Source organism: Macroventuria anomochaeta (assembly GCF_010093625.1).
Source record: "Macroventuria anomochaeta strain CBS 525.71 unplaced genomic scaffold BU25scaffold_9, whole genome shotgun sequence".
NCBI classification, from domain to species: domain Eukaryota; kingdom Fungi; phylum Ascomycota; class Dothideomycetes; order Pleosporales; family Didymellaceae; genus Macroventuria; species Macroventuria anomochaeta.
Genome location: NW_022985370.1, coordinates 751,871 through 773,825, shown reverse-complemented (window position 1 = coordinate 773,825; position 21,955 = coordinate 751,871). Strand labels below are relative to the sequence as shown.

At 53.2% G+C, this 21,955-nt stretch overlaps 12 protein-coding genes and 1 non-coding gene across 13 annotated transcripts; 5 read left to right on the top strand and 8 right to left on the bottom strand.

Annotated features, from left to right (window-relative positions):
* Positions 1 to 33: 33 nt before the first annotated feature.
* BU25DRAFT_274843 (uncharacterized protein) lies at positions 34 to 757 on the bottom strand. The gene has a single exon (XM_033701874.1). The coding sequence runs from the start codon at positions 638 to 640 to the stop codon at positions 80 to 82; it is 561 nt and encodes a 186-aa protein (XP_033564010.1). The 5' UTR covers positions 641 to 757; the 3' UTR covers positions 34 to 79.
* BU25DRAFT_274681 (uncharacterized protein) lies at positions 757 to 1,719 on the bottom strand. Its single transcript, XM_033701872.1, has 2 exons — positions 1,707 to 1,719; positions 757 to 1,472 (listed from the first exon to the last, which is right to left on the bottom strand). The coding sequence occupies exon 2, from the start codon at positions 1,348 to 1,350 to the stop codon at positions 874 to 876; it is 477 nt and encodes a 158-aa protein (XP_033564009.1). The 5' UTR covers positions 1,351 to 1,472; positions 1,707 to 1,719; the 3' UTR covers positions 757 to 873.
* BU25DRAFT_336928 (cytochrome c oxidase-like protein polypeptide vib) lies at positions 1,555 to 2,055 on the bottom strand (the record flags this gene model as incomplete). The annotated part of the gene is made up of 3 exons (XM_033702655.1): positions 1,555 to 1,653; positions 1,707 to 1,834; positions 1,998 to 2,055. 3 exons carry the CDS (start codon positions 2,053 to 2,055, stop codon positions 1,555 to 1,557), a joined length of 285 nt encoding a protein of 94 aa, XP_033564008.1.
* A 257-nt stretch (positions 2,056 to 2,312) lies between these two features.
* On the top strand, positions 2,313 to 3,164 carry BU25DRAFT_489799 (uncharacterized protein; the record flags this gene model as incomplete). The annotated part of the gene is made up of 5 exons (XM_033711445.1): positions 2,313 to 2,447; positions 2,505 to 2,520; positions 2,576 to 2,638; positions 2,695 to 2,707; positions 2,767 to 3,164. 5 exons carry the CDS (start codon positions 2,313 to 2,315, stop codon positions 2,855 to 2,857), a joined length of 318 nt encoding a protein of 105 aa, XP_033564007.1. The 3' UTR covers positions 2,858 to 3,164.
* A 73-nt stretch (positions 3,165 to 3,237) lies between these two features.
* Positions 3,238 to 3,759, bottom strand: BU25DRAFT_456862 (RNA-binding domain-containing protein; the record flags this gene model as incomplete). Its single annotated transcript, XM_033710068.1, has 2 exons — positions 3,238 to 3,375; positions 3,430 to 3,759. 2 exons carry the CDS (start codon positions 3,757 to 3,759, stop codon positions 3,238 to 3,240), a joined length of 468 nt encoding a protein of 155 aa, XP_033564006.1.
* A 174-nt stretch (positions 3,760 to 3,933) lies between these two features.
* BU25DRAFT_409075 (WD40 repeat-like protein) lies at positions 3,934 to 8,198 on the top strand. The gene is made up of 5 exons (XM_033705973.1): positions 3,934 to 4,293; positions 4,347 to 4,466; positions 4,518 to 7,579; positions 7,630 to 7,925; positions 7,979 to 8,198. The coding sequence occupies exons 1-5, from the start codon at positions 4,085 to 4,087 to the stop codon at positions 8,021 to 8,023; spliced, it is 3,732 nt and encodes a 1,243-aa protein (XP_033564005.1). The 5' UTR covers positions 3,934 to 4,084; the 3' UTR covers positions 8,024 to 8,198.
* A 1,023-nt stretch (positions 8,199 to 9,221) lies between these two features.
* Positions 9,222 to 10,040, bottom strand: BU25DRAFT_420060 (uncharacterized protein; the record flags this gene model as incomplete). The annotated part of the gene is made up of 2 exons (XM_033707976.1): positions 9,222 to 9,816; positions 10,033 to 10,040. 2 exons carry the CDS (start codon positions 10,038 to 10,040, stop codon positions 9,222 to 9,224), a joined length of 603 nt encoding a protein of 200 aa, XP_033564004.1.
* Positions 10,041 to 10,412: 372 nt separating this feature from the next.
* On the top strand, positions 10,413 to 10,497 carry BU25DRAFT_t46. The gene has a single exon. It is a non-coding gene; the product is annotated as a tRNA-Val (tRNA).
* Positions 10,498 to 10,912: 415 nt separating this feature from the next.
* BU25DRAFT_409073 (uncharacterized protein) lies at positions 10,913 to 12,207 on the bottom strand (the record flags this gene model as incomplete). Its single annotated transcript, XM_033705972.1, has 3 exons — positions 12,182 to 12,207; positions 12,097 to 12,159; positions 10,913 to 12,067 (listed from the first exon to the last, which is right to left on the bottom strand). The coding sequence occupies exons 2-3, from the start codon at positions 12,157 to 12,159 to the stop codon at positions 10,913 to 10,915; spliced, it is 1,218 nt and encodes a 405-aa protein (XP_033564003.1). The 5' UTR covers positions 12,182 to 12,207.
* Positions 12,208 to 13,082: 875 nt separating this feature from the next.
* On the bottom strand, positions 13,083 to 13,802 carry BU25DRAFT_274556 (Rpr2-domain-containing protein). The gene has a single exon (XM_033701871.1). It carries the CDS (start codon positions 13,629 to 13,631, stop codon positions 13,089 to 13,091), a length of 543 nt encoding a protein of 180 aa, XP_033564002.1. The 5' UTR covers positions 13,632 to 13,802; the 3' UTR covers positions 13,083 to 13,088.
* Positions 13,803 to 14,149: 347 nt separating this feature from the next.
* Positions 14,150 to 16,364, top strand: BU25DRAFT_489797 (P-loop containing nucleoside triphosphate hydrolase protein; the record flags this gene model as incomplete). The annotated part of the gene is made up of 4 exons (XM_033711444.1): positions 14,150 to 14,381; positions 14,811 to 15,227; positions 15,277 to 15,637; positions 15,688 to 16,364. The coding sequence occupies 4 exons, from the start codon at positions 14,150 to 14,152 to the stop codon at positions 15,992 to 15,994; spliced, it is 1,317 nt and encodes a 438-aa protein (XP_033564001.1). The 3' UTR covers positions 15,995 to 16,364.
* A 153-nt stretch (positions 16,365 to 16,517) lies between these two features.
* On the top strand, positions 16,518 to 17,376 carry BU25DRAFT_336549 (phosphoglycerate mutase family protein; the record flags this gene model as incomplete). Its single annotated transcript, XM_033702640.1, has 2 exons — positions 16,518 to 16,696; positions 16,764 to 17,376. The coding sequence occupies 2 exons, from the start codon at positions 16,518 to 16,520 to the stop codon at positions 17,374 to 17,376; spliced, it is 792 nt and encodes a 263-aa protein (XP_033564000.1).
* Positions 17,377 to 17,637: 261 nt separating this feature from the next.
* BU25DRAFT_389110 (uncharacterized protein) lies at positions 17,638 to 19,770 on the bottom strand (the record flags this gene model as incomplete). The annotated part of the gene is made up of 2 exons (XM_033704500.1): positions 17,638 to 18,544; positions 18,980 to 19,770. 2 exons carry the CDS (start codon positions 19,768 to 19,770, stop codon positions 17,638 to 17,640), a joined length of 1,698 nt encoding a protein of 565 aa, XP_033563999.1.
* Between the last annotated feature and the right edge of the window lie 2,185 nt (positions 19,771 to 21,955).

Sequence of the window (21,955 nt, the reverse complement as noted above, 5' to 3'; positions counted from 1 at the left end):
ATTTCAGCTGTCCGGGTCAGATATCTCGAACATTCCCTTGTGTTTCCAGTTTGGTCTTACGCAACCGCGTCTGCCTTCGCTAGCTCACGACAACGACGTCAGCGAGAAACAGTACGTATACCACAGAGACTGCCGACCTATATCCTCCTGCCCCTGTGAATGATGTTTCGTATCCGCAAAGATATTGTTGGAAGGTAACACAAACGAAGAATGCTGCTTGAACGATGTGCCGGCAGCCCTCGATAGCACGCCCTGCTATGTCAAGAACGGCATCGTGTTTGTAGAAATGGAAGTGAAAGCGACTGCGACAGTAACGGTGATGGTAACGTCTTCTCAAGCGTCTGATTCTTGGGTGGGCGGGAGACAGGTAAAGTCTAGGAGCGAGTCCGAATTCAACTGTCAGTGGGCCGGCGGTTCTGTTGTTCTCTTCGTCAGGCAGCATGATGATGGTTGTAGGCATGTCGAAACTGTCGTGTCTTGGTTGAGACATTGTTGCGAGAGGGGCGTTGGCAGAAACCTTTTTTATATATAACCTTGTGTGAGTAGTGTGCATTCGAGATGTAAGGGAATAGAAATTGTTGGAGGGAATTGTGCTGGGGCTTTCAAAATGCAGACGGTCTGAAGCCGAAGCCTTGACCATGGTACGGGCCTTGCAGCTTTAATGTTTACGCTCATTGAGCACAATTCTTGACGGTCTGAGAAAGTTCTGATTGGATGCAAGCTATGTCTTTGAAGCAAGACGATAAGTGCTCGCTCGAAATGAGTGACTGTTCGAAATCTCGTTCCACTGATGTAACTGTTCTGCTGCCCCGGGGGGAGTCGATCTGTGCTCGCAGCCGGAGACCGTCGAACTCGGTATAGAGCGGTTGATGGCTATACTGCTGGTTCGTCCTCTCCTCCTATTGGGTCTGCGTGGGCTCTCGACATATGCTTGATGTTGACGCAGATCAAGGCAGCAAGGAACAGGATGTAAGCCATACCTAAGTAATACCAAAAGGCATCTGCTCCTGGCGGTGATGTGTAACCGAGATGACGTGGGAGGCTCCAGAAACAGATGCAGAACCCTGCAGGAACAACATTCGAGAAGCCTGCAACGTACCGGTTCTTTGCACCAGGCGCGGCCGGCAAGGCGAGTATGGATATTATTGTCCTCGGAGCTGGTGTAACAAGGACTGTAGGGGGTAACGACATCTGGAGGACAGGAGGAAGACATGGGTCCCCTGGGTTGTGTCGCAAACAGAGGGAAATAATCAAAAGAAGATGTCCTGTGAATTTTGAAGGTGCTGCTGGTTTGATACCGAAACTTATGCCCAGGTACATGTAGCGAGAGGAGCTGATGGGCCCTGTCATTTACCCTTCTTGTTCTTAGTGGATTCTCTGTATGGAGTCAATGATCAGAGTCACAGATGCTAGCTGAGGAGGGTGATTGTGGAATCAAAGCTGCATTGGTGTCGATCGATATGGTTAAAGTACTGAGGTGCATATGCCAGACTGTGATCCACTCCTCCCCACCTCTTTACATCTCTGTGCACAAGCTTCGCCGTAGCAAGCTGTTTACTGGTCGAGATTGACGGGGAAGTTGCCGGCCTCACGCTGGTCATCCCATCGTGCGGTCCAGCCGCTAGGGCAGAGCGACTTGTAGGCCAGCATGAACTGCAAAGCATTAGCACATGCCTCCTCCGTCCATGGAACGAATTGAGGCGCACCTGGCGGCAGGGAGCAAAATCCTCGCCCTTGGCGATGATGCACTTGTGGTAGTCGACGTAGTTCTGCCAGCAGTGCTTGGTCTGGTTCTGGTTGGGGAAGCGGGCATCGAAGCCTGTGGCGCGTGAAGCTAGTCAGCATACTGTGTGGCCTGTCGCAGGTTCAAAAGCTCGGGAGGGATGGCATTGTGCACGTGCGGGGTGCCGCGGGAGCTCGGGGGTCGTCATACCAGCTGTGGAGTGAGGTTAGCTTGCAGTCTCAAAGAAGCTGTGCGGGAGCCCGGGGCGGCGTACCAGTTACGAACTTGAAGGGCTTCGTGACCATCTCATCTCCATTCTCGTTGTCGGACATGATTGCGGTGGTTTTGGTGGAGTGGAGAGGGGTGGTGTGGCGGCAATGGCTGGTGGTAGACGTCAAGTCGTTAGTGAAGTTGTGAGGATGGCGATGGGCTGATTGCGCTTTGACTCCACATAGCCAATTAGCGACTCGGCGATTGCCGGACATGCAACCTCCGACTTGACGAGCTCTCAGGCGTGAAGCTCCTGTGACGGCACCGCCTGCACATCCAGCAACACCACGACTCTCCACTCTCCACTCCACCCATCACCATGTTCAAAGCTACTCGCACCCTGGCCATGCGCCCTTCGGCCATGATGATGATGCGCCAGACGCCCAGGATGACGATGCGTCAGAGCCCCCAGCTCTTTGTGCGCCAGACACTGCAGTTGCGCAGTCCCGTCCCCGTATGCCCTCTGTACCTCCCCACACTTGTGTAGAGTATACGCTAATGGTATCAATAGAAGCAGGAGCAGGGCGGTAAGCCAACTGGCTGAACTACCACGCAGCAGGATCCGAATTGACGATGCAACAGCCCACACTGCCTCGCAGCGCCTGCGCCAGCTCAAGAACGTCCCCACTGAGATTTGGCCATTGAGTACGTCATAACCACTATCCAAAATGCAATTGAGTGTTTGCTAACTTGCTTTGCAGTCGTTGTCCTCGGGTAAGTCCTCTTTCGCGATATGCGGGGTGTGGAGTTCAGTGGTCTGATATCTCTCACAGCGTTGCCGTCGTCATGGCCTTCTTCTCCCTCGGCAGGAAACTCTGGGTCGACAAGACTCTCCGCCTCAAGAGGCAGGGTAAGGAGCAGTAGACTCCTGGGATACCGAAATTGGACACTTCTGGGCGAAAGCGCTCTGTGTATACACCAACTGGGCATGTAGACCGTTACCGAAAACTGAAATCTAACACGGAGTTTCCTTTGTGCTGTACGATCGTTCTTCTTCACTGGGGCCATTGAGGCTGGCACGATGTTGTCTTTGATTTCGAAGAGGTTGGCAGACCACATATTCATGCCTTCGGCACAACACGACATTTGATTCGCAGCGAAATGGGTATCTTAAACCCCTACTTAGAACAGCCAAAAAGAATACAGCTCGGTGCAGTGACACAGTGCATTTAACCCATCTTTGATGTACGCCCGAACGCCTTGCCTGCCATGACTGACTGAAACATAATAATATTTTCACACGCTCAAGCAGCCTTAGGGCCCGCCTCGTCAAGCCCCTCCAGACCTTGCATGGGATCCATTGGACCGTTGGCTTCCTCCTGCTGTTGCTCAGTGGCTTGACGGTCTTCCTCGCTCACAGCATGCTTGGCCAGCCAGCCCTCCTTGACGTCGTTAGTAAGGAAGTAATCGGGCTATCGACACGTAGATGGCCTTACCTGCTCCCAAACAGCTGTCTTGCTGCCCAGACCTTCAGCGTGATCTTTCTGCGGCTTGGCAGCTGCAACTTTGATCACCTGCCCGAACAGTTCGCTTCGGTCCATGTTGTCGATTGCATCTGCGGCGTCTGAAGCGGCCTCAAACTCAACATAGCCGAAGCCTCGATGTGTTTCGTTCGAATTTGGCAGATCTGGTTTCGGCAGGTTGACTTCGACAATGTCTCCAAATGGCAGGAAGGCCTGGAAAAGGGTTTGCTGGGTAACTGCTTGGTCGAGGCCGCCAACAAACACCGTTGCCTTCAGGCGTGACGCGTCTGATAAGCTCGACATCTCGGCTGAAGTTGGATTATGGTTTCGCGCGCAAAGCTGTATACCTCAAATGTGCTCGTTGGTAAGAAAATCGATATCACGTGGATCAAGCAAGGGCCGAGTGGCCCGTGCTTCTAGCCCGCTTGATGATGGAAGGGACAGGTGGTGGATGCTCGAGGTCAAGTATGCCGTTGCCTTGCTAACAACTTCGCTTGCAACACAATTCGAGACGTTTCTTCCACGTGTACCTCTTAGCATAGCGTCTCATAAAGTCTCCGTTTCCGATTGATTTGGTTTTCCTTTCCCAGCTCACTATTCGACCGCTTCGGTGCGACCACAGCCCACCATGGTCCGCCTACGAGAAATACCCCGGACGGCAACATTTGCTTGGTCGCCGGGACCAGCCCAGCCGTTGATAGCTACTGGAACCAAGTCTGGAGCTGTCGATGCTGATTTCTCTGGCGACACACAATTGGAGCTCTGGGAGCTCAGGTTGGATGATTCCGAGCATGGAGTAGAGCTTGAGCCTATTGCAACAGTAAATGTGGAGTCGAGGTATTTCTTGAGGATTATTCGCAAATGCCAACATGGAGCTGAGTGCATTGTAGATTCAACGACATTGCCTGGAGCCAACCCAGCGAGCAGTACCCCAGGGGAATAATAGCGGGGGCCCTCGACAGCGGCGCATTGGTCCTTTGGGATGCAGAGAAGCTGCGGACAGGTGCAGGGTGAGAGGGACCTGCTATTTGATAGGTACATTCAGTGCTGACAACCTACAGAGACGCTCAGATTGAGCAGATTGACAAGCACACCGGACCCATTCAAGCCCTCCAGTTCAACCCTTACCGATCGAACATTCTTGCCTCTGCAGGCGCGAAGGGCGAGCTTTACATCCACGATCTCGACGATCAATCGAAGACCTTCCGTTTAGGCAAGGCTGGAGCGAACCCTGATGAATACACCACATTGGACTGGAACAAGAAGGTTGCGCACATTTTGGCGACTGGAAGCAGTGGAGGCTTTGTTACTGTTTGGGATGTCAGAGCGAAGAAGGAGACGCTCACATTGAACCACTTTGGCAGGAAAACAGTCAGTGCTGTGTCATGGGACCCCGAAGTCCCCACAAGGCTCGTCACAGCAATTCCTACCGACCAGAATCCTCTCGTTCTGGTCTGGGACCTCCGCAATACGAACGCGCCCGAGAAGACTCTCCAAGCGCACGACCAGGGTGTACTGTCCCTGTCGTGGTGTACACAGGATAGCGATATCCTGCTGTCCTGCGGCAAGGACAACCGAACAATCGCATGGAACCCGCACAGCGGCGAACAGTTGGGCGAGTTCCCAGTCGTAACAAACTGGACGTTCCAGACACGATTCAACCCATCAAACCCGAACCTACTCGCTACTGCATCGTTCGACGGCAAGATTGCGATTCAGACCCTGCAGAACACTGGAGCTGCAACAGAGCAGAGCAAGGCAGCTGCTCAGGCGCCAGAGGGCGAGGATTTCTTTTCGCAGACACACGTCGAGCCCCAGGGCGCATCTTTCTCACTCAAGACGCCCCCTAAGTGGCTGAAGAGGAGGGCCGGTGTGGCTTTCGGTTTCGGTGGAAAGCTGGTACGATTTGGTGTTCATGACTCCAAGTCAAAGATCACCATCTCTACATTTGCTGTAGATTCGCAGATTGGTGACGCCAGCCAGGAATTCGACAAGGCGTTGGAGCAGGGTGACCTCACGGCCATCTGCGAGAACAAGATTGCTGAGGCAGCTACCGAGGAGGAGAAGGCCGACTGGACGGTCATCGAGACTTTGATGTCAGAGAACCCCCGAAGCAAACTTGTCGAATACCTCGGATTTGCCGATACACAGGAGGAGGAGCCAGCAGAGGAGAAGAAAGAGCTCGAATCGAACGGCGCTGATGACGGTGCCTCCTTTTTCGACCAGTCTGGTACGGACGAGGGCAACTTTCTATCCGACCTTGCTGCTTCGAAGGGTGCAAAGACGAACAACCCCTTCCAAGTCTACACGGGCGAGGAGTCTGACGCTGACAAGAAGATCACTCGTGCTCTCATGCTCGGCAACTTTGACGTCGCTCTTGATGTTTGTCTGAAGGAGAACCGTCTGTCAGATGCTTTCATGGTCGCTATTTGCGGCGGAGAGAAGTGTGTCGCAAAGGCTCAAGCTGCGTACTTCAAGAGGCAGTCCGACGCACCGAACTACCTCAGGCTGCTTGCTTCAGTGGTTGGCAAGAATCTCTGGGATCTTGTATACAACGCCGATCTCAAGGACTGGAAAGAAGTCATGGTTACCCTTGCTACTTTCGCGGACCAGTCAGAGTTCCCCGATCTCTGTGAGGCGCTGGGTGACCGTCTGGAGGAGGCTATCTCAGAGGAAGCTGGATCTAACCGCAAGGATGCATCCTTCTGTTACTTGGCTGGCTCCAAGCTCGAGAAGGTTGTTGTCAACTGGACGCAAGAGCTCAAGGAGAACGAAGCTGCTGGTCTAGAGAAGTCCGAGGAGGACAACAGCTTCTCAATCCATGCCAGGTCGCTGCAAGATTTCATTGAGAAGGTCACAGTGTTCCGTAAGGTGACCAACTTCAGGGACGCTGAGCAGCAGAAGGACGCCGATTGGAAGCTTGAGCCTCTATACGCGAAGTATGTCGAGTACGCTGACATCGCGTCTTCGCACGGACAGCTCGCTATCGCAGAGAAGTACCTGGATCTGCTTCCCGCGAAGTACCCTGCCGCCGAGGTTGCGAAGGACCGAGTCAAGCGCGCAACCCAGAAGGCTGCACCACAGGCGTCTGCTCAACGGCAATCGCAGCCCGCCACTGGTAATCGCCTTACACGCGTTGTTCCTACTCCAACACCAGCCCAACAGAATCCGTATGCGCCATCGAATCCGCTATCAACACCTGCACCAGCAGCCTCACCTTACGCACCCATCAATCCACTTGGACACCAGGCTCAAGCTCAAGCACAGTCGCAGGCACCAGCTCGAAACAACCCATACCTACCTACGCCTAATGCTTTTGGCCAACCGCAGCCTTCCGTTCCCCAGACTGGAGCTGGATATGGTGGCTATGGTCAGACTCAGCAAACCTCGCTGCCACCTCCTCCACGCAGCGGCTTCGGCGGGATGCCCGCCACGTCCACTGTTCCTGCAGTCAGCCGTGGTCACATCCCTGCATGGAATGATACCCCTGATTTCGGTCCGCCCAAGCCAGCATCGCGTCGTGGAACTCCTCTCAACACGGTAGGCTCACCTTTCCCTAACCAGCAGTCAGCATATGGCGCGACACCTCAAGGTCCACCGCAGGGACGGCCAACACCTCCGCCTCCACCTAAGGGGCCGCCTCAGGGACCTCCGCGAGTGATGTCGCCGCCTCAGTCGAGTGCTTCCCCATCTGCGCCTAACCCCTATGCCCCAGTGCAACCGACTGGCTTTGCTCCTCCCCAGCAACCTCCAGTACAGCGTGGAGCTTCACCGTATGCTCCACCAACTTCGGCAGCACCGGCATCGAACCGCTATGCTCCGGCGCCGGGTTCGCAGCCTTCCCCTGCCCCAGCATACGGAGGCATGCCACTGCCCCGAAACATTGCACCACCACCTACCCAGTTCACACCCGCAGCGTCGCCTTACGCTCCCTCGCCAGCTCAACAAGCACCAGCAGCAGTAGTAGCACCGCCGCCACCAAGAGGTCCGCCTCAAGGACCCCCTCGTGCCGCTCCCCCATCTGGAGGACTACCCCAGGGTGGACCACCAAGACCTGACTCTCGCTCCAGTCCTGCGCCACCACCGGCCGCTGCACCCGCTGCACCCGCTGCAGCTAAGCACCGTAGGTCGCAATCGATGACACATCATTGTTCTTTTGCTAACCCCAAACAGCTCGTGGCGATCGATCGCACATCCCCGCAGGCTCTCAACCGATCTACGACATTTTGAATGCGGACATGCAGCGCGTCAAGGCGAAAGCCCCTGAGAAATTCAAGGCACACGTGATTGATACCGAGAAGCGTCTCAACATCCTGTTCGATCACCTCAACAACAATGATGTCAAGCCGGATACCGTCCAGCAGCTGAACGAGTTGGCAAGCAACATTCAGGCTCGGCAATATGATCAGGCTGGCGTGATATTCTCGGACATCATGACAAACAAGACAGATGAGGGCAGCGACTGGATCGTAAGTTGTTATTTTGTGTAGAAGGTATTGAATGATCACTAACATTGGTGTAGGTTGGTATCAAGAGGCTGTTGCAGTTCAGCAAGTCCACCCAGTAGATGACGGTATAGACATGAGTTACGGCCTGGACGTAATGAGGTTAGCATATTAGCGTAGTGTACGACATAGACATGATCAAAACATTCGTCAATGTCATACCCTCCTTGGGATGTGTGTATACTTCTGTGGTGAGTCGCCGTAGTGGCACTGTGCCTTCTCACGTGCAGACATATGCATGTTCTGTTCCTCGTGGCTTCCATGCAGCCTCGAGACATACTCTTACCAGAAAAGGGAGGGCTTTTTGTAACTGAGCCATGTGTCTGGCTGCTTCTTCTTTATTCTTGGGTCCTGCACAAAATGGTAAGACAGCCTTACTTAAAACCCCCTACCCGAGCCCAATGACTTGACTAGTATTGTGAATGCGCTAACAATCGGCACAATCTGAAGGTCATAACAATAATTGCAGAACCTCAACGTTTCTCCTCTCCCAGTCTCGTCCATCCGCATACGTCGAACCGCGTCGCCATCTCAATCCGAACCTTCCACTCACAGCATACGAAGTTACATCAGTCCGAAGCGTTTGGTCCCTCAGCTCCCGCTTCAAAACGAGACTGCCCCTATATGGAAGAGGTGGGGTTTTGGTGGAGAGAAACTGGGCTCCTCGTACCCTCCGTGGTGCCAGAAGTCTGACTACCTCCAGGTTGCACTTTCGACCTGACTTGCAAAGCAACATCAAAGACACAGATTTATTTTAGGCTTTAGAGAAGGTTGTGAGATGCACCGTAATAGTCCCAAGCTTTTGGTATTACTGAAATGCTTGAAAGCCTCAAGCCAGCGTTTTGGGCAGCACGAAAGGCAGAATTCACCGGGTCGCCATCTACTAGCTGCATGCCGAGTACGCATTCACGGATGCGAGGGCCACTGACAGCGTTCTTGAGTGCTACTCGGCTACGTCAGGCCCCTACCATAGCCTGACCGGAGGTCATGCAAGGCGGCGCACAACTAGGTAACTAGGTAACAACTACCATCAAGGCCTACCATGAGCATCCTGCCGAATTTCTCGCTACCTGCCACCAACGAATCTTCAATCTAATCGGATTTCGGATGTCTCCGTCTTATTCATTGTTTAAGGCAAACGCAGCCTTGTTCTCCTGCACGAGCGAGGTGATGGAGAAGTGTGGAGTGGAAGCTACGAGCCAAGGGGCAGGGATGGGGTGTGTGTTCAGATCTTCGAAGCCGCCGCCTTGTCGGATCTAGTCAAGGAAGGCGTGATCGAGGAGGTTCCGAAGGTGGAAGCTCTGAAGCGCTGGGAGAGCGAAGATGTGGGTAAGGGACGGGGGGTTGCAGTATTGCAGGTCCAGGGTTAGGCTGCGGAGGTTGTGGTAGGGCATATGAGCGGTACCGCGATGGGGGACCTGCATGCACGTGAGTCCGGAGCCAGAGCGGTGGTTTAGTTAGGTCTTCGAAAGGTCGTTCTGCTCGTTCGGTACCTTTCTCCATGGTTATGCTTTCTTGATTCGTAGCACGGAAGAGCAGGATTGCAAGCTCGATCTCATTGCGTAGAGCGAGGTTGCTGCGAGCCTCGTCCACCCATGCTGAGTGGTATGGTTCTGGAAGTTGAGCTATGCTGGCTACGAGTTCTCTACTGACTCGCCCTTGTCGGACGTTTCCTGTGCTTTCTAGGATGTTGATGTGCTTCAGACCGTGGCAGAGGTCATCGTTGTGGGCCAAGCGACGGAGAAAGCCAGCAACAGGCTGCTCGAGTGGACCTTCATAGCGAGCGTATAAGTACTGTGTAGAGATGGAATCGAGTGCCCGGCATGATCTTGCTAGTCCAGTGAAGGCACGATAGCTGTCTGAGGTGTTGCCATAGCTGGGGTCGTAGATTTACGCGAAGACATCGTGAAGTAGTTCATTCGGTAGAAAAGCTAAGCCCGGCATTGCATTCAGATGATAGCGTTGGCATATGTCGAGTTCTCAAGCGATAGAGCGTGGCAATGCATCTGCTAGGGAAGACAAGGCAGCAGCCCTTGACCTCAGCTACCATAGGTACCGTCTACTGGCATACAAGTACATCGTCGCGCAAAGCCTTGACGTATAGAATGACAGAGTGAGGTTCGATGAAGACAGAAAGCAGAAAAGAGGTGAAGCATTCGAAGTTCATGATTGATCTGTGGCTTGCAGGCGAAGCCTGCGGCCGCCCGCAGGGCACGCCTAGACTGGAGACCTTCAGTGATCCAACAGAATGCTAGACTGACGTGTTAACCAAGCGCAGCATCGAACCTTTCTGGTTGTTGTGGGTGTGACTTGGAGATTCATAGATCCAGGGTTCCGACTGCGGTGGAATCGAAATTGAGGGGCAGAAGCGAACATTACTTAGTACACAGGGCAAAATAGAAATGGTACATATATAGTATTGTCATATAGAGAGTTATAAAAATAAGAAAAGGTTCGATGGTGTAGTTGGTTATCACGTCAGTCTAACATTCCGTTGGATCACTGAAGGTCTCCAGTTCAAGTCTGGGTCGAATCATCTTTTTGAGCTCGCGATCGCTTCTGATCGCGTGCCAATGTTCTTTTTACACTGTCGATAAACCTTGCGCAGTGCCTTCTCTACTTATACTCTCGATGCAAACAGTATTCGATGATGTGACAGCATCACAGAGTTTCGATGTGGAAAACCCTTCACGAGGTCGAAACATGAATGCAACTGGTCTCCAGCTCGATGTGCACCATCAATTGAGTTCTCGATAGTCTTGATACATCCTCTCATTCCTTTGCATTGCACTTTGGAAGGTGCTTGTTGACCTTTGAAGAAACAGAATAGATTGAAACGCCCCTGGTCGTTGTCGACCGCCTGTCCGTTATGGTATCCCCACCCTTGAAATGTCAATACGCCTGTTGATGCCCTCCATCCAAGTATTGTACACCCTGCACCCGGAAGCCTTTCAGTCCCCAGGTTCCACACTGGCACTCGCCCTCTCTTTTCCTCCCAAACTGAGCTTGATCTTCTTCTTCCGCGGCTCTTCACCCTCGTCGCCTTCCCTCTCCCGTTTGCCCTCACTTCGTTCGCTTGTTTCGCTAGCTTTGCGTTCAGTCTCAGGTCTACCTGTCTTGATTTTGACCTTTAAACTCCCAGAACTCCCACCCTTTTCGCGGTCCGCTTTCTTTATGTACGAACTCTTCTTTTTCTTCTTGCGCTCGGGTGTGTCGTCTCCCAGCTCGTCTGCGTCGTCATCGCCCTGCACAAGTCTCTTCACAGGACTGATGCCCTTGCCCTTAGCTTTGAGACCTAAAGAGTCGCCTTGTGAGCCTGGGTTGGGCGTGCCCATGCGGCTGCCGAGCGGTGTATTGCCGAGACCTGAACCTGTGCCGTTCTGACCTGCCAGTTTGGCCATGGCATTCCGACTTGATTGACGCCCTGAAATGCCGAGGCATTTCTCCAAGTGTTGTGCGAAGCGCGTAATGAGCAACGAACGCTTGCAGTTCGGGCAGGTGTGCCACGGGATGTATGAGGCGGGCTTGCCGCCAGTGTTGAGCTTGATCTCTTTGGTGTCGCCGGCCATCTCCGTATCTTGTGAGCCTGGTGTGCCGACACTCTCCTTGTCGGCGTTCTTTTGCTGCTGTTTGATGAGCTCCCGCTCTTTCTTGGACTTAGCCATGTCGGTGGGGAACGGGTTGCCGTAGACATCGTGGCCTGATCGCTGAACCCAAGGATACAACATGCAGTACTCCTTCGTAAGATCTGGGTTCTGCATACCCTTGCCCATGATTGGGTGCATCAAACGTGGCAGCTTGCAGTGCGGACATGTAATCTCCGGTGTCGTCTTGAGGGGATTGCCTTTGAGAAGGACACGGCCGTTCTCGTACTTCGCAGCGGACGTTTCGGCGACTGGAATTGCGGGCTGGCTGGTCGCACCGGCTTTCTGCGAGGCTGGCTCGAGGGTTGCGAGGGCGATAGACTCGGCTTGCGTTGCAGCGGACTGCATACGAAGAAGCTTCTCAGAGCGGTGGCATGATAGCGCCGTCTGGAGGACGATGTTCGACAGTGTGTCCTCGAGGATATCTTGGATCTGCATTCCGCATGTGCTTAGCAATGAGCTCTCGAAGCTCGGGGAATACCTCAGCCTACCAGCTCTGGTAATGTGTCTGAGGGCAAGCCCGACGCAGACTCCACGGCTGCATCCTCAGACATGCTGCTGAGTCGCAATGGCGATGTCGGCAGTGCAGCAGGCAGTCCAAGGCGTTGCAGGCTACGTCGATGGCAATGTGGAACACTTCGGCGCGGGTTGTATCGAGCGAACCCCTGTTCGGGGCCGTCACCTAGCGCATCATCCCTGCAAGGGTCGATTGAAACCCCACACTACAACGTGGTCCACTGCACATCTTGCTCTTTCACTCAGGCACAGCTGACCCACCTCGTTTGAGTCCACTCAATCTACACTAGCTTTCAACATGTCATATAGAAGACCGGACACAAGCATGGCTCTCATAGTTGAAAGGGATTCAAGCAATCCTTGTTAATAAGTAGGCTGAAAGCCACAATAAATAGCAGGAACATCGGACAGTCGCATTGTATGAACTGGGAACCTTCAAGCTTTGCTGATGGGGACCAGATTTGATGCTTGCGCACACTGATCCAATTTTCAACCGCCCTATCCTGAAACCGAGATGTAGTTCTCATGGAACGATGCACGGATAATTTCCTCAGCGCAATACGTCTTGCTTCTCGAAGTCCAACTTGGGACAAACAATGCTAGAATTCCCATGGTCTCATAGAACGCCTTGGAGAAAGTCAAATCCACGTTCAACGTATAGCGGGTTCGAGAGCGACTGCTTATTCCGGGCTTTTCCAGTTTCACGAGAGAAAATCTCCGCGCTGACTGGAGGCTCATGCTCTATACCTGAGCATGATGTAAGGCGACGATCAGTCCTGGCTGTAGCTTTGAAGCTGCAAGGTATCAGAACGCTTCCGGTCAAAGCCTCCTGTATGACTGGAAGTAGATCAACATCTGGGAGGCGACATGTGGCTCATCCTGGTTTGAACCGTTGGGTTCTGTGCCAGTTCGCGATATTAGGACCACTGACGAGAATGAGCCAGGTGTTGAAATAGTCGAAGGAATTTCAGCCTGAGCTAGGACTCTGCTCTGTGGCTGTGTGCACTACAGGAGTTGTCGCTTCAACACCCTCCATATCGCTCGTTGTCGCGGTTTCTGGGGCGGCGAATCGGTCTCGCTTTTTCGGCTGTCTCTTTGCGCCAACGGGCATCCTTCTCTTGCTCCCACAACGATTGCAACTAACAACCAAGACATCTGCCCACGGCTTTTTACCGCCTTTGCTCACATTCTCAGTTATCTGTGTTGCCGTATGCCCAGGTACCAGTATTGCATTGCAGCTCTTGCACACAGAGCGCTTCAGATCAATGGAAAGTCTAAGCTGTGCCTTTCGAGACACAGTATGGAGATCGGAACCAAGCTGGAGGGCAAGAGGTGACGGCTGTTGAATAGAATGTGTTTCTGATGGTATTGCATCGTTTGGTCTACATTCGTTTTTGTTGATCGAAGAATGTAAAGTCAAGTAGGTAGCAGCCTGATAAAGGAAGGTAGTCCGCGCGTGCAAATGCTTGTTTGGGACGCCTTTGGGCTTTGGAGGTTTGTCTTTTGCCATGTTGGGTGACTTCGAAAGGTGCAGCCAAAAAGGCGGTAGTGTCGAGTACTGCAATATCCGTGGGACAATGACGTGGACCTCTGGAGGCGCTTTCGTGTGAATGAAATGTACTACAGTCCCTTGAAGTAAGCCGAAAGCGGAACTCCTTTTACTTCGAAACCTTAAATGAAGCCGAGTGTTGTGGTGAGTGTTACCTTCGCGACGGCTTTGTGATTCAATCCTGTGCACGGACGCTCCTTCCTTACTCAACTAGCGCGCTTGACACGCCAAGCTTTTGGTCCAACCGCTGCGTCTCGCTCTTTCCCATCCACCACCTGCGACAGCACCCCCCATCCTCACCGTCGCGTCACGCCGTGCATCAGCAAACCGCCCGCTGATCCTTTTCTTTTTACAACTGCTACCATTCGAGGCTTTCTCTACCGCACAGCTGCCACTTCATTGTTTGGCAGCCTTGTTTGCGACACGCGCAACCACAGACCCCAACCTCACCTTACCACTACTACCAATATCTAATCATCATGTCTCACGAGGAGGACCTCATCGACTACTCCGACGAGGAGATCCAGCCAACGGAGGCGCCCGCCAACGGCACCGCAGCCGCAGCTAAGGGTGGACTCGCAGCTGGCGACGCAGCTGGCGACAAGAAGGGCAGCTATGTCGGCATTCACTCCACCGGTTTCCGCGACTTCCTTCTCAAGGACGAGCTCGTGCGAGCAATCACGGACTGTGGCTTCGAACATCCTTCCGAGGGTTAGTCTAATAATTCCCCTCAGCCTTCTTCCACCTGAAAGCGTCCGTCCACTTGCGCAACGAGCGGTATCATTTCTGCGGCCATGGTTTTGTCTACACACGAGCGAAGTAGTGAGGGACCCAGTCTCCTTCCACTGTACACGAGCTACCAGCCGACTGCTGTATCTGGGCGCGATTAGATCGGTCCTGTACACAAAGAAGCCTGCAGGCTTTTTGCCAGTATATCGTTTTGGAACGAGAGCACTGGTTTTGGCAGACATGTGCCCCAGGAGGGCTCGAAAGAGATGGTGTCTGGATTGCGTGGCCTCCGTAGGGCTAGGCTATCTCGTGTTGAGGACTTCGACTGCGCTTGATGGACGGACGCTTCCCTTTACACACTTCGTTGCGACCGCTTTAAGACCCGTTCTGACATGCCTTCGTGCTCTACAGTCCAGCAAGTTACCATTCCTCAGGCCATCCTCGGTAACGATGTTCTCTGCCAGGCCAAGTCCGGTCTCGGAAAGACAGCCGTCTTCGTCCTTGCTACCCTGCAGCAGATGGACGAGAAGCCCGAGCCTGGTGTCGCCACGATCCTGGTCATGTGCCACACTCGTGAGCTGGCCTACCAGATCAGGAACGAGTACAACCGTTTCGCCAAGTTCCTGCCCGATGTTAAGGTCGGTGTCTTCTACGGTGGAACACCCGTTCAGAAGGACATCGAGCTTCTCAGCAACAAGGAGACTCACCCTCATATCATTGTTGGTACACCCGGTCGTATCAACGCTCTCGTCCGCGATAGGCATCTCCGCCTCTCCAACCTGAAGCACTTCGTCCTTGACGAGTGCGACAAGATGCTGGACCAGCCTGGTTAGTACATGAACAAATCGATAACCGACCTTGCCTGACATATATACAGATATGCGCAACGATGTGCAGTCCATCTTCCGCGCGACACCCGCCCACAAGCAGGTGATGATGTTTTCAGCCACCTTGGCGAAGGAGATCCGCGAGACCTGCAAGAAATTCATGCAGAACCCTCTCGAGATCTACGTCGATGACGAGAAGAAGTTGACACTCCACGGTCTGCAGCAATACTACATGAAGCTTGATGAGCGTGAGAAGAACAGAAAGCTCAACGACCTTCTTGACGAGCTGGAGTTCAACCAGGTTATCATCTTCGTTCGCTCGACACTGCGATGCACAGAGCTCGACAAGCTTCTGCGCGAGTGCAACTTTCCCAGTACTGCAGTTCACTCTGGTATTGGCCAGGAGGAGCGGTATGTGCCTAGACACCAAAGTATAAGGTTCTTATGCTAATGTTACACAGTATCAAACGCTACAAGGAGTTCAAGGACTTCCAGACCCGTATCTGCGTGTCCACTGACATCTTCGGTCGTGGTATCGATGTTGAGCGTATCAACGTCGCTATTAACTACGACATGCCCGATAAGGCCGATTCTTACCTCCACCGTGTCGGTCGTGCCGGTCGTTTCGGAACCAAGGGTCTCAGTATCTCCTTCATCAGCAGCCCTGAAGATGAGGCTGTTCTGAAGTCGATCGAGGAGCGCTTCGAGGTCTCCCTTCCCGAATTCCCTGAGAAGGGTGTCGATGCCAGCACCTACATGGACAACTAAGCTTGTCCTATGGGTACTGTGTATGAATGCCTGCGCGAAACGTCACACACATGGGACAATGTCTTTCGGAAGAAAGACTCGTCTCGCTTTGCAACGGAAAACGTGAGCACGGCGCAGGTGGGTTTGGCTTGTTATGATCTTGTACTCTAGCTTGGGGAGCTCCTCGGCCAGAATGAAAAGCAAATTGACACGCATTAATCCCAAATAAACCGACTTGCATTGCTTCGTTCGTGATCTTGCGTGGCCCTCGGCCATACTATCTTAAGAAGCTGACCAAAGCTTACTACGCGTGGTAGCTTTGATCTGCCCCGCTGCGCGTCGTTTATCAAATCCCCATGCAGAATAACGTCATACATACGGGACTTTAGCGGGACCTCCGGCAGTGCGCTCTCCATGAAGCAAGATGTAGACTAATGTTGATATACTTTGGAACCCTTAAACTTCATTGCTCTAAAGCCTTACGATCGCATATCATTCGCTTTGTCACACCAATTGACCCCTCTAGTTCAAGTTCCACCCCACCATGCCCGACCCACGTGTTTTCATCATTCGTCATGGCGAGACAGAATGGTCGCTTAATGGACGACATACAGGCACATCGGACATCCCCCTCACAGAAAATGGCGAGAAGCGAGTACGCGCGACCGGTAAAGCGCTCGTAGGCGACGACCGCCTCATCGTCCCGAGCAATCTGGCGCATATGTAAGCTCTCAATCACTCAACACGCTCTAGTATATACACCGTGAGCACTGTCCCTAACATGCAGCAGCTACGTGTCTCCCCGCACGCGCGCCCAACGCACCCTCGAACTACTCGACCTCGGCTGCCGCGACCGGTACCCGTGGCACGGCCACCCTGCCCAGTCTGGCAAGGAACCTACCAGCACGCTCGACGTGCGCACCAACGCCTCGATTGAAATCACCGAAAGCGTGCGCGAGTGGGACTACGGCGACTATGAAGGCATCAAATCGTCTGAAGTGCGTTCGCTGCGTAAGCAGCGCGGGCTGAACGAGGACTGGGATATCTGGCGCGATGGGTGTGAGGGCGGTGAGAGCCCCGAGGATGTCACGAAGAGGTTGGACGAGCTGATTCATGAGCTGCGGGAGAAGTATCATAAGGGCAGGTTTGGGAAGGATGGGAAGCCGAATGACGTGCTTATTGTTGCGCATGGGCATATTCTGAGAGCATTTGCGGCAAGGTGGATCGGGAAGAAGTTGGAAGATAATCCGAGTTTGATTTTGGAGGCTGGTGGTGTGGGGACCTTGAGTTATGAGCATCATAGTATTGATGAGCCGGCGATTCTGCTGGGTGGTGCGTTCGTCGTTGATGCTATCGAGAAGGAGGAAGAGGAGAAGGAGGAGGCAACGAAACAGTATCCTTGAGCAGCGACCTGGAAACCGCAAAGCAGCCTGGGGATCTTCAATAAGCTTCACGTGGTTGAGGATCAGTCGTCAGTAAGTATACCTGCGGACGTCGTCGACGCGCCATTACCATTACGATTGTCATATGTAGGTCATTCTGGGTTTCGTTTGCATTACTTGGACTGAGCTTGTACTATCTTTTCGCCTCTTGGACGTCGTTACACGTAATTCTGGGTTGCTTCCTTCCTGATTGCCTGTTTCCAACGTTTCACAATCCTACTTTCAAGCCTTGAGCACCATCTGGTACTCCTGTGTCTTCTGCTTAGCCACATTCTCGAACTTTTCCCGGTTCTTGATGGCCCACAGTCCAATTTCACGCGCTGCGAAGGCGCTCATGACACAATCACGTCCGAACACTGGGTCCGTCTTCAATCTCGCAACGTTCGCAACGTCCCGGCACCAGCTATCAAGACTGACTTGTGCCTTTGATAACGGACCTTGAGCGGCCTTCTCGACAACCTTGGCAATGTCAACGGCGCGACCATGGATGATGCGTAGTGCGTCCAGCTCAGAGCGTAGGTTGTGGCCGATGATGATCGTGTCCCTGTCGATGAACTTGAAGAGAGCTGAGCGAGCCGCAGCCCAACTCTTGAGGACCCTGTAGCCGGCCTGGCGAGCGTCTTCCATGTCCCTGAGACTAGTCAGGCCTGTGACAGAGGAGTGCCAGTTGGCGACTTGTGCGTTTGGATCTGTGCACACTAGGTGGCTCATCAGCACACGGCAAGTGAGGACATCAACGGCGGCAATCTTGACAACTTCCTGACACCTATTGCTGAGAGTGATCTTGCTGCAAGCCATGGCGATGATACCCAGACCGGGCTTTGCGGGATTTCGGGCCGGCGCGCTTTCGAACTCTGTCACAGGATACTGCGCGGTGTACTCAGCCATGAACGTCTTTGGAGCCGGCACATACTCGAGAGACTGAAGCTTGCGAGGCAAATGGCACATGTCGTCGAACATGCCAACAACGGCAGACTGTCGCTCTACCCCAATACGTGTCCAGTCGATGCCGCCAACACTCATCTTGCCATCGTGATGGATGAAGATGTCAGTCTGGAGCAGTAAACGCAACGTTTTGCCACATATGGACTTGGCCTGCTCCATTTCTAAGGCGCCTCCGATGTTCTGGCTTGTAGGGAGAGGGGGAGGTGCATTGGCGCCGGCGTAATGTAACACTTGATGATAGGGACCGTGGGTCTCTGGTGTGCGTTGGGCAGGAGCAGATGGAAGAGGCGCACGAGTCGCCACTGGGGCCGGTGCAGCGCGGCCACCTCGACTACCACCCCGGCTGCTCTTGCCACCACGAGAAGGGCCTGTAGGGGTCTTGAGAAGGCCTTCTGCTCGAAGTCTCTCACGTTCGCGCTGCCCGAGCATCCACGAGTCTCTACCATGCAGATCGAGACCTTGACCTCCGACACCGTGCGCGTCTGTCTGGTGCATCCTGAGGCCTGGCTCAGAGTTGTATCTTCGCTGACATCCGTTGATGTTGCAGACGAAAGTGCCAGTATCAGCAGACGATGTGATGGACGTTTTCAGAGGAGCTGGAGCCTGAGCGGACACAAACATCCCCGAGCTTCTTGCTGAAGATGCATCCCTTGGTGCTGTTGGAAATGGAAGCGACTGGCGGAACACTGGAGCACTAGTATTCAGCGTGACAGTCTGGAGGGGCGTAGGCCACGAAGCATCGGCAAGAGTCGTCGAATTTGTCATGTGCGGGGCAATGACTTCGAGCGTCGTCGTGTGACGCTTAGCTTGAGCGACATTCTGGTACTGGTCCTGGTCTCGGACGCGAAGAATCTCCAGAGACAAGTCTGGGGTCAGCTTCGAATTGAACGGCTTGCAGCCAAGAAGGTGACAATCGTGCGAGAACTCAGATGCAAAGGTTTTCCTGCAGTGCTTGCAGCAAACACGGCCCTCGCTCATATCGCTTGGTGAATCTGACGAATCACTGCCGTAAGCTAGTTCCTTGACTTCCCTAGAAACTAGCTTTGGCTTATCTGGACCGATGTAGCCCGGGCGAGGGCCTTTCTTCCAGTCACTGGCGTGAAAAGCGTCGCAACAAGGTTCTCCGAGCTCCCGGTGACAATTGTAGTCGCGCTGGGTGCTAAAGTTCTGAGAGCACCTGTTGCAAACGTACTCTTGAGGTAGTATTGTGGCTTGAGAATGACCGGTAGTGATGGAGTGTTTCTCGAGGTCAAGCGAGTCGTCGAACGGCCAGTTACAGACCGCACAGTTCAGAACAGCCGCTTCACTATCTGGGTGGTTCTGCAAGTGTTTGTTGAGCGCCTGCCTAGTGTTGAAGGTCTGTGGGCAGCGACCGCAGAAGTGCTGTGAAGCTGCAGGCTTCTTTGCCATGGCGGCCGACGCCGTAGCGAGACGTGATAGACGAAAGGAGCTGTTGTTAAGAAGTTGGGATACCTGACTGGCCCCGTGGTGAGGTGAGGTGAGTGAGGAAGGCGGCGGCGTGTTTATTTAAATGGAGCTAGGGCAGCTAGGACAGGCGCAAGCCCCGCACGGACGGTGACGATGAGGGAGCTGCGTCACGCGGAATCGTGGATCCTAGAGGCAGTGTGAGGCAGTCAGGTCATTTAATGAGAGATGGAGTGGCTTCAGGAGATATTCAACAAAGGGTATCGACCGATAAACGAACGGCCTGAAGAACATCGGCTTTGGAGGTACTCAGCGAGCTGGAGAGTACGCATTGCTATAACGAACACTCCGGACCTCATATTCACGCAATAGCTGCTTGACTGAATCTTCATCATGACAGCTACATGTGGTTCTAGGTAAAGGTGTCATACTGTCTCATACTTCCATGTCTGTAGCTCAAGAGCTTATTGGACACCATCTCCAAGCATTTGATCGAATTACCACAGAGACTAGAGACTTTCCCTGACTGGTATGTGCACAAGTGCGGCTTTGATGCTCTATGCGACAGGCCTGTGGGGAATCGAGGATACCGTTGCCTACCTAACGCGTTGCAATGCAGAGGTAAGGCAGTCATGCTGACACGATACACACCCAGACGATACCTGACAAGTACTTGCGGCTAGGAATGCTGGCCGTTGCCGAGCTGATGGGTGTGATCATCAAAAATACCGTGGAAGTAATCACAACATCAGTAGTCAGCAGACAGCTGAGGAGATGCATAAAGTAATCGAGTCTCGAAATGCCTAGCACTGTCGGGAAAGTCAATGCCCAGCTACCAAATCCTCCACACATTCGGCATCCAGTAGAGTGGTCGCTGGGAGTACTACAGGTCACCCAGGCGATCCTCCAAAGATGGTAGCATGTTCAAACTTCTTCTAATTCCCATCTTCTCAAAGCTGGCGTGGTTGTTGTGGGAAAACTGCCTGGCATACGCCTCGCTATGGGCCCTTGCTTTCTAGCCGTTTCTAGAAACACCGACAGTTGCCAAGGAAGCTATAACTTCGATCTGAGCTTCAGTGTGCGCCTTTTCTTGATGCATACGAAGAACAGACCCAGGACGCTGTCAGATACACCATGGTTGGATTGCGAGGCACCAGTACTTTCCGATCAGACGAACGAAATCTCGAGAGAGACACCCGAGTGCTCCCATGCCTTGAGCGTTTCCTCAGCCTCGGAACACACATTAGCCACCCAATACGGCTCCGGGATATGCTTGACCTTAAAGAACAACTGCAGCCGTTGCAGGTTATCGAGGCGTGAATAATGACGTTGTTGAATCTCTCGACGTAGTGCTGCTACCCATAGCCATGGGCGACTATAGTATTCGCAAGATACTTGCAATGTTTCGATACTTTGCGGAAAAGTCCAGATATCTACGTTGAGCCGAGTGAGCAGTCGTCCGTCAATTTTCAGCACTTTGAGGTTCTCCGCGCGCTTGATGCAAATCCAGGAGTGTCTGCCAGTGCCGTGCAACATCTCCATTGCAGCGCCCGAAAGCATCCTCATCTGGAATCCTCCATGAAGTACGAAGGGTTGAAATTGTACAGAAGATCCATGTATACCATGCTGTGAGGACAGTAGACCCATGGATAACTCTCTGGCATTCGGCAGAGCCGCGAGAAGGAGCAAATGCCATGCTTTGCACACTTCTAGCTGCGTGTACAGCTCTTCTGGCGACACTGTGACTTCGCCATCGAGTACAATGAGCGAACGCAAGAAGCTTTCGGACATGCTCAAGAGCTCCGGATTCGGTTTTTGAAACTCTTGACGGTGGCCTGAGCAATCTCTCAGCTCGAATCGTTTGATCAAAGCAATCCAATCCGGATGCTGAGACAGAAGTGCAATGAACGTTGGGATGCTGCGACGCGGGATGATTGCGTTTCGAACGAGTGCTTCGTGAGCGAGGCGTTGAAGATGACTGTGACTAAGGGCTAGATTGCGGAGGCTGTCACTGCAGTTTTCCCCGTCGATATGAAGAGCAATCTTGATTAGGAGCTCCTCTGGAAGTTGTAAGAAGGTATTATGTTTGGTGTCCATCTTGAAAAAGGCGAATGTATGCAGTGGGAGTTGATATCGAACCACAGCCTGAAGAGCCGTGACTGAGCATAGT